Source organism: Coffea arabica, chromosome 11e (genome assembly GCF_036785885.1).
Source record: "Coffea arabica cultivar ET-39 chromosome 11e, Coffea Arabica ET-39 HiFi, whole genome shotgun sequence".
In the NCBI taxonomy this organism is placed as follows: domain Eukaryota; kingdom Viridiplantae; phylum Streptophyta; class Magnoliopsida; order Gentianales; family Rubiaceae; genus Coffea; species Coffea arabica.
The window spans coordinates 28,582,124-28,592,364 of record NC_092331.1 but is presented as its reverse complement, the minus strand read 5'-3'; the positions used below and the strand labels follow the sequence as shown (position 1 = coordinate 28,592,364).

At 39.8% G+C, this 10,241-nt stretch overlaps 1 protein-coding gene across 1 annotated transcript; it reads left to right on the top strand.

Annotated features, from left to right (window-relative positions):
• The first annotated feature begins 9,120 nt into the window (after positions 1-9,120).
• Positions 9,121-9,717, top strand: LOC113718189 (uncharacterized). Its single transcript, XM_027243109.2, has 2 exons — positions 9,121-9,243; positions 9,355-9,717. Exons 1-2 carry the CDS (start codon positions 9,121-9,123, stop codon positions 9,715-9,717), a joined length of 486 nt encoding a protein of 161 aa, XP_027098910.2.
• Positions 9,718-10,241: the final 524 nt, after the last annotated feature.

Below are 10,241 nucleotides of genomic sequence, written 5' to 3'. Positions count from 1 at the left end.
GGCTGAACTGGCCATTGCCCCTTGTTACCGGTAGTCTCGAGCCAGAAGCGGACTCGGTCGGGCGACTAGGAACTTGGGTGAACGTTTCGGTATACTCGAGTATTACCATGTAGGTTGGTGGAGCCTGGCCAAAAGCCAGGGACGGGGTGAATGAATGCACGAATGAAACCAAAATGCAATGAAATGACAGGAGAACGAATGTATCCTTTGCACGAATGTTACTATCGCTTGCCATTGTACATGTTTCTTGAATTATTGATACTCCATATTTAATGTTTTGTAAATGTCGTAATTGTTTCTGGACTTATCATTTGATTTGAATTGAACATCATTGAAATGAACTATGGTTAAACCGATTTGATTACTGATTTTAATGGTTACTCGCTGAGCTTCTAGCTCACCCCAAAAATATTTTATTCCCCTCCACAGGGCTCAAGGCGAAGGAAGGGCTTGTAGCGCTTATTCGTGGATTATATCATGTATGGACTGAACTTGAATTTCCTTTTGTGTAATCATTCATATTGGGATGGTATTGAACGTTTAGAATTGATTGGATGTGTAATAGTCTAGTTTTAGACTTCCTACTGTATAATAATTGGGATCATGGATCAGAGTGGCGCAGTGGAAGCGTGGACGCTTCGCTTTTGATATGTTTGTGGGAATATTTGATTTATATTTGAGATTGTATCTTGTATTTAATTGAGGACTGTAATGAACGACTGAGTCCCGGCGAGAGCTGGGCAGGCGGCCGCCGAACCCTCTGGTACGCCTTAGGGGGAGGTGGGGCCGTCACAGTTGGTATCAGAGCCATATGCCGACAGTTGGGACTTTAAGTCCTTCGTCTGGAAAAGCCCCGAGCCTCTCGTTCGTGAAGAGTCACGAAGCGAAACTCTCCGTAGGGGATGCCCGCGTGCGGGTGGCAAGCTGATAGGTACCTTGTGATGTGACCCTGAGAACTGTCACAGTTGGTATCAGAGCTTAGGCTTCAGATCTCTGTAGTGTATCCTAGGCTTGAAGTTTAGGATGCCGGACTGTGGGTTTGATTTGACTCTTGAGAGATTTTTGCGGGATGTCTTACTTGATTGGTACAAAAGGGAATGTCGAGGACGACATTCTTTTAAGGAGGGGAGATTGTGACGCCCCGAAAAAAAATGAGTTTGAGAACCCGGAAATTTTCTAATTTTCTAGGGTTTATTTTATTTAATCGCCCGCTTTTTCTACATTTTCTTTATTAGAAAAAATTCCCCAGATAATGTTTATGAGCAAAGATAGTTTTAAAATGATTTTTCTAGTATCGGTTAGTGTTTGAGAAATTAAAAGCGTATTTTGAATGTGGGACCCACTAGGGCGAAAAGTTCGGAAAAATTCGACCAATTAGGTTAAGTTCCGGATACTGGGTGAAATTTATCGGGTGTTAAGAGATAAGTAGAGGAGGTGAAGTGATTGATGTGAGAGGGAAAAAGAAGGATAGAAATGCATTTAATGAAGTGACACGTGTCACTTTGTGAGTGGTTGAAGCCTAAGACAACTATTCACCCTTTTTGACTTTTTGCCATTTAGTTAAATATCTCACAAAAATCACTAAAATTCACTCTTTTCTTCTCCTCCATGGCTGGTTCTCTCTTGAGCAAAGAAGAAAGAAACTCTTCACCATTTTAGCTTCCATTTAGTTCAATCTTCCAAAACCAATTGCCTAAACTAGTTTCTACTCCATAAAATCCCTCCATTAGGAGCTAGTAAGTTGTTTGGTGAAGTTTTTAAGGAAGCTAAGGTGTTCTACAACTCCTTCTCTCTTGTTTACTAGGTAAGTGGTGATTACACTTCCTCCTACACTTAATGAAGCTTAAGTTGTGCTTAATGGTAGCTAAAGTGATGAATTTGTGGTTTATTTCTTGGTTTGAGATGAATTGGTGAAGGTTTTCAATTTATTGATGAATTTTCTGGTTTAATGTGATCATGATGTTGTGGTGATTTATGATGGTTGGTAATGAGGGGTTATGACTCTAGTGGATGTAAATGATTGGTAATTGCAACCAATTTCTGTTTTGGACCAAAAATTGAAAAGTGAGGGTTTTGTGATGAACATTCTGTCCGAATTTTTAGGTCATAGATAGAGGCCGAATTGGCCTTGGCTTAAAACATGAAAGTTGTAGGGAATGATATTTTAAAGGTGCCTACAAAATTTCAGGTCAATCGGAGTAGTGTGGAATGAGATAAGTCGAAATTACTATTGCTGTTCTGGGTTCATCAGGATGTTAGAACTGCGTATGAAATGGGTTGTTTTGACTGGAATTGTTTTGGATTTGGGTGTTGAGGTCTTCTGATGAAATGTAGCTTAATGTCCTAGCTACCATATTCCTTTAGAATTTCTGCATTTGGACCTGTTTAAACTGAGTTGTACTGATTACAGCATAGTGTAATTTGTAAACCTGCAATTACGGTTCTGGTTTGTTATTTGGCATATTTGACTTAGTTGTGCTGGGATTTGGACTGAGTGACCTTCTACATTGTTGTAGCCCTGGTTCTTAGCTTCGAAACGGTGGGTCTTGTACCTTCATCCGACAATCGTAGTGCCTTTGGTACCATTACCGCAAAATGACGTCAAAACTGTTTTTCTGGTTTTGAGCTTAATTTTCATTTCCGGACTTTTCCCTAGCTTGACTTGTCTTTGTACTACTTGGAGTTTGCTGAATGGCTATGGGATGAACTTGTTGTTGTGTGTGTACCTTTGGGACTGATTTGAGGAAGTAATGAAGCCATGATGGCTGGAAAAGTAAGCAAATTCAGGGGAAGTGCTGTCCAAACTTTGAAGGGACTTGATTGCATTGAGTTTGTGATCTAAGACTTGGATTTGAGCAAGGCAATGTTATATGATGGATGATTTCTGAGCCATGGAGGTGAGTGACCTCAAACTATTTCTAAAATTATTTATGAACCGTTCCTTGCATTATTTACTTTTGAACTGTTTCCAAATTTATTTTTGGAACCGCTTTCCCGCATTATTTACTTTTGAACTGTTTTCAAGGTTAATTTTGGAACTGTTTTCTTACATATCATGCGTGCTTGCATATCAGTGTCTTGTTATTATTGATTTTGCTTTCAATGATTGTTAAAACGAGTTTTCGAGGCAAGTGTGTACTTTATCGCACTTAGCCAAATGATTGTGGAATTTGAATGATTGAACGATTGCAATGTTACTTGCGCATGAATGTAAGCCCTTTTGGGCTGAACTGGCCATTGCCCCTTGTTACCGGTAGTCTCGAGCCAGAAGCGGACTCGGTCGGGCGACTAGGAACTTGGGTGAACGTTTCGGTATACTCGAGTATTACCATGTAGGTTGGTGGAGCCTGGCCAAAAGCCAGGGACGGGGTGAATGAATGCACGAATGAAACCAAAATGCAATGAAATGACAGGAGAACGAATGTATCCTTTGCACGAATGTTACTATCGCTTGCCATTGTACATGTTTCTTGAATTATTGATACTCCATATTTAATGTTTTGTAAATGTCGTAATTGTTTCTGGACTTATCATTTGATTTGAATTGAACATCATTGAAATGAACTATGGTTAAACCGATTTGATTACTGATTTTAATGGTTACTCGCTGAGCTTCTAGCTCACCCCAAAAATATTTTATTCCCCTCCACAGGGCTCAAGGCGAAGGAAGGGCTTGTAGCGCTTATTCGTGGATTATATCATGTATGGACTGAACTTGAATTTCCTTTTGTGTAATCATTCATATTGGGATGGTATTGAACGTTTAGAATTGATTGGATGTGTAATAGTCTAGTTTTAGACTTCCTACTGTATAATAATTGGGATCATGGATCAGAGTGGCGCAGTGGAAGCGTGGACGCTTCGCTTTTGATATGTTTGTGGGAATATTTGATTTATATTTGAGATTGTATCTTGTATTTAATTGAGGACTGTAATGAACGACTGAGTCCCGGCGAGAGCTGGGCAGGCGGCCGCCGAACCCTCTGGTACGCCTTAGGGGGAGGTGGGGCCGTCACAGTTGGTATCAGAGCCATATGCCGACAGTTGGGACTTTAAGTCCTTCGTCTGGAAAAGCCCCGAGCCTCTCGTTCGTGAAGAGTCACGAAGCGAAACTCTCCGTAGGGGATGCCCGCGTGCGGGTGGCAAGCTGATAGGTACCTTGTGATGTGACCCTGAGAACTGTCACAGTTGGTATCAGAGCTTAGGCTTCAGATCTCTGTAGTGTATCCTAGGCTTGAAGTTTAGGATGCCGGACTGTGGGTTTGATTTGACTCTTGAGAGATTTTTGCGGGATGTCTTACTTGATTGGTACAAAAGGGAATGTCGAGGACGACATTCTTTTAAGGAGGGGAGATTGTGACGCCCCGAAAAAAAATGAGTTTGAGAACCCGGAAATTTTCTAATTTTCTAGGGTTTATTTTATTTAATCGCCCGCTTTTTCTACATTTTCTTTATTAGAAAAAATTCCCCAGATAATGTTTATGAGCAAAGATAGTTTTAAAATGATTTTTCTAGTATCGGTTAGTGTTTGAGAAATTAAAAGCGTATTTTGAATGTGGGACCCACTAGGGCGAAAAGTTCGGAAAAATTCGACCAATTAGGTTAAGTTCCGGATACTGGGTGAAATTTATCGGGTGTTAAGAGATAAGTAGAGGAGGTGAAGTGATTGATGTGAGAGGGAAAAAGAAGGATAGAAATGCATTTAATGAAGTGACACGTGTCACTTTGTGAGTGGTTGAAGCCTAAGACAACTATTCACCCTTTTTGACTTTTTGCCATTTAGTTAAATATCTCACAAAAATCACTAAAATTCACTCTTTTCTTCTCCTCCATGGCTGGTTCTCTCTTGAGCAAAGAAGAAAGAAACTCTTCACCATTTTAGCTTCCATTTAGTTCAATCTTCCAAAACCAATTGCCTAAACTAGTTTCTACTCCATAAAATCCCTCCATTAGGAGCTAGTAAGTTGTTTGGTGAAGTTTTTAAGGAAGCTAAGGTGTTCTACAACTCCTTCTCTCTTGTTTACTAGGTAAGTGGTGATTACACTTCCTCCTACACTTAATGAAGCTTAAGTTGTGCTTAATGGTAGCTAAAGTGATGAATTTGTGGTTTATTTCTTGGTTTGAGATGAATTGGTGAAGGTTTTCAATTTATTGATGAATTTTCTGGTTTAATGTGATCATGATGTTGTGGTGATTTATGATGGTTGGTAATGAGGGGTTATGACTCTAGTGGATGTAAATGATTGGTAATTGCAACCAATTTCTGTTTTGGACCAAAAATTGAAAAGTGAGGGTTTTGTGATGAACATTCTGTCCGAATTTTTAGGTCATAGATAGAGGCCGAATTGGCCTTGGCTTAAAACATGAAAGTTGTAGGGAATGATATTTTAAAGGTGCCTACAAAATTTCAGGTCAATCGGAGTAGTGTGGAATGAGATAAGTCGAAATTACTATTGCTGTTCTGGGTTCATCAGGATGTTAGAACTGCGTATGAAATGGGTTGTTTTGACTGGAATTGTTTTGGATTTGGGTGTTGAGGTCTTCTGATGAAATGTAGCTTAATGTCCTAGCTACCATATTCCTTTAGAATTTCTGCATTTGGACCTGTTTAAACTGAGTTGTACTGATTACAGCATAGTGTAATTTGTAAACCTGCAATTACGGTTCTGGTTTGTTATTTGGCATATTTGACTTAGTTGTGCTGGGATTTGGACTGAGTGACCTTCTACATTGTTGTAGCCCTGGTTCTTAGCTTCGAAACGGTGGGTCTTGTACCTTCATCCGACAATCGTAGTGCCTTTGGTACCATTACCGCAAAATGACGTCAAAACTGTTTTTCTGGTTTTGAGCTTAATTTTCATTTCCGGACTTTTCCCTAGCTTGACTTGTCTTTGTACTACTTGGAGTTTGCTGAATGGCTATGGGATGAACTTGTTGTTGTGTGTGTACCTTTGGGACTGATTTGAGGAAGTAATGAAGCCATGATGGCTGGAAAAGTAAGCAAATTCAGGGGAAGTGCTGTCCAAACTTTGAAGGGACTTGATTGCATTGAGTTTGTGATCTAAGACTTGGATTTGAGCAAGGCAATGTTATATGATGGATGATTTCTGAGCCATGGAGGTGAGTGACCTCAAACTATTTCTAAAATTATTTATGAACCGTTCCTTGCATTATTTACTTTTGAACTGTTTCCAAATTTATTTTTGGAACCGCTTTCCCGCATTATTTACTTTTGAACTGTTTTCAAGGTTAATTTTGGAACTGTTTTCTTACATATCATGCGTGCTTGCATATCAGTGTCTTGTTATTATTGATTTTGCTTTCAATGATTGTTAAAACGAGTTTTCGAGGCAAGTGTGTACTTTATCGCACTTAGCCAAATGATTGTGGAATTTGAATGATTGAACGATTGCAATGTTACTTGCGCATGAATGTAAGCCCTTTTCGGCTGAACTGGCCATTGCCCCTTGTTACCGGTCGTCTCGAGCCAGAAGCGGACTCGGTCGGGTGACTAGGAACTTGGGTGAACGTTTCGGTATACTCGAGTATTACCTTGTAGGTTGGTGGAGCCTGGCCAAAAGCCAGGGACGGGGTGAATGAATGCACGAATGAAACCAAAATGCAATGAAATGACAGGATAACGAATGTATCCTTTGCACGAATGTTACTATCGCTTGCCATTGTACATGTTTCTTGAATTATTGATACTCCATATTTAATGTTTTGTAAATGTCGTAATTGTTTCTGGACTTATCATTTGATTTGAATTGAACATCATTGAAATGAACTATGGTTAAACCGATTTGATTACTGATTTTAATGGTTACTCGCTGAGCTTCTAGCTCACCCCAAAAATATTTTATTCCCCTCCACAGGGCTCAAGGCGAAGGAAGGGCTTGTAGCGCTTATTCGTGGATTATATCATGTATGGACTGAACTTGGATTTTCTTTTGTGTAATCATTCATATTGGGATGGTATTGAACGTTTAGAATTGATTGGATGTGTAATAGTCTAGTTTTGGACTTCCTACTGTATAATAATTGGGATCATGGATCAGAGTGGCGCAGTGGAAGCGTGGACGCTTCGCTTTTGATATGTATGTGGGAATATTTGATTTATATTTGAGATTGTATCTTGTATTTAATTGACGACTGTAGTGAACGACTGAGTCCCGGCGAGAGCTGGGCAGGCGGCCGCCGAACCCTCTGGTACGCCTTAGGGGGAGGTGGGGCCGTCACAGGCAAGGTTATTATCAGCTACGAATTAAGCTGGAGGATATACCAAAGATTGCTTTTAATTCTAGATATTGGCATTTTGAGTTTGCAGTGATGCCTTTTGGTTTAACAAATGCTCCTGCTGCATTTATGGGTTTGATGCATCGAGTCTTTAAACTTTACTTGAACCAATTTGTCGTGATGTTCATAGATGATATCTTGGTGTATTCTAAGACTCGATTGGATCACGAACGGCATTTGAGGATAGTTTTGCAAACCTTAAGAGAGCATCAGTTATATGCCAAGTTTAGCGAGTGCGAGTTTTGGTTGGAGTAATTTTCTTTTCTAGGGCATGTATATCTAAAAATGGCATTTTTGTGGATCCAGTAAAAGTAGAAGCCGTATCTGAATGGAAACAATCAGAAACTCCAACTGAGGTCCGTAGTTTCCTAGGTTTAGCCGGATACTACAATCGGTTCATCAAAGATTTCTCCAAATTAGCTGGGTCTTTAACCAATCTAACAAAAAAGCATGGCCAATTTGTTTGGGATTCTAAGTGTGAAGCTAGTTTTCGGAAATTAAATAAACAGTTGACTTCGGCGCCAGTCTTAGTCTTACCAAATAGGAAAGAAAGCTTCACTGTATATACGGACGCTTCAAGAGAAGGATTGGGATGTGTTCTAATGCAGAATGGAAATGTGATTGCCTATGCCTCTAGGAAATTAAAACCCTATGAGCGGAATTACCTGACTCACGACTTGAAATTAGCCGGTGTAGTCTTTGCCTTAAAAAAATGGAGGCATTACTGATATGGGGTGACTTTTGAGGTTTATACCGACCATAAGAGTTTGAAATATCTATTCTCTCAAAAGGAGCTAAACTTGAGACAACGTCGATGGGTGAAATTTCTTGAGAATTATGACTGTACAATTAACTACCACTCGGAGAAGGTCAATTTTGTAGCGGATGCCTTAAGTCGAAAAATTCAAGTAGCTCGATTAATGGTCAAAGAATGGAATTTGTTGGAAAAAGTGAGTGAATGGAATCCACGGTTGGACCGACAAAGAGTAATCTTGGGCAATATCATGGTGAGATCTAATCTGTTGGACCGAATTAAAGAAGCTCAGAAGAATGACCAGATGGTGCAAAAATGGGTAGAAAAAGTGCAAAAAGGGAAAATCTCAAACTTTAATGTGAGTTCCGAGGGTATCTTGAAATTTCGTGATCGAATAGTGGTACGCAAGATAAAGTGATAAAAAGAGAGATTTTGGAGGAGGCACATCGATCTAAATATACAGTATATCCCGAAAGCAGTAAAATGTATCAGGATTTGAGGAGACTGTATTGGTGGGATAAAATGAAGAAAGAAATTGCTCAGTTTGTCCAAAAGTGTTTAGTGTGCCAGTAAGTGAAAGCTGAACGTCAGAAACCCTCAGGTCTTCCACAACCTCTTGAAATCCCTGAGTGGAAATAGGAACATATTACCATGGATTTCGTATCAGGGTTACCCCGTACCCAGAAAGGTCCGACGCCGTTTGGGTAATAATAGACAGGTTAACCAAGTCTGCTCATTTCTTGCCTATAAATATGAGATACTCCTTGGAGAAATTGGCCCAACTATACATGGATGAAATAGTGAGATTGCATGGTATTCCAGTAAGCATTGTTTCTGATAGAGATCCATGGTTCATGTCTCATTTCTGGCAACAGTTACAAGGAGCTTTAGGGACCAAGTCGAACTTTAGTGCTACTTATCATCCCCAAATTGATGGACAATCAGAAAGAACCTTTCAGACACTTGAGAACATGCTAAGGACTTGTATCTTGGATTTTGGTGGAAGCTGGGGATAGTATATGGTGTTAGTCGAATTTGCGTACAATAATAGTTATCATTCCTCCATACAAATGGCACCGTATGAAGCTCTTTATGGAAGAAAGTGCCGATCACCAATATACTGGGATGAAATAGAAGAAAGAAAGGTTTTAGACCCAACTGCAGTACCATGGATCGAGGATGCGTATGAGAAGGTGAAAGTGATACATTAGAGGCTTCAGACAGCGCAAAGTCGACAGAAGAGCTACGCCGATAATCGACGAAAGGATTTGGAGTTTGAAGTTGGAGACAAGGTATTTCTAAAGGTCACACCACTTCGAAGTCTCACGGCGGGAAAAGGAAAGAAGCTTCAACTGAGATATATAGGACCTTTAGAAATTCTTCAACGAGTAAGGAATATGGCTTACCGGTTGGAATTACCAGCAAATCTATCCAGGATCCATGACGTGTTTCACGTTTCTATGTTGAAGAAGTATCGTCCAGACCCCACTCATGTACTGAACCCAGAAGAAATTGACATTGACGAATCGCTGACTTACGAAGAAAGGCCGGTACAGATCTTAGATCGAAAAGTAAAGGAATTAAGGACTAAACAAATACCCTTGGTAAAGGTTTTGCGGAGAAATCATGAGGTAGAGGAAGCTATTTGGGAAGTGGAAGTATCCTGAGCTATTCAGTGATCAAGGTGAGAATTTCGAGAACGAAATTCTTTAAAGGGAAGAGAGTGTAAGAGCCCTCACTTTAAAACATAATTCTCCTAAACTATATGCCTTGCCCTAAGATTTAAATCACTTATAACATGTCCTTACATTGCATTCTACATGCATTATAACATTTCCCTTGCATTGCATTTCATTATCTTTTACTTGAATTAAAACATTTGCTTGACTTGGTATTATTTTATTTCAGCACATATACTTTGACCAAATGTCTTTTTATTAGTGGTTGGGACTTTATATGATAGTTTAGAGGTGTTAAATAGGCATTGGTACATTTGGAGGGTAGAAACATCATTAGTCAAAAGATTAAGGGAAGAAAGGGCCAAGATTGGGCCAGGTGGCCAAACCCTAATCACACATCTTGTTTGACCAAAGGATTAGAGGAAATTTAAACCAACTTTGCTCCATTTTATCCTCCTTATGGCCGAACCTCTTGATGCTTCCAAGGGAAGGAAGAAAACTCTATCTTCTTG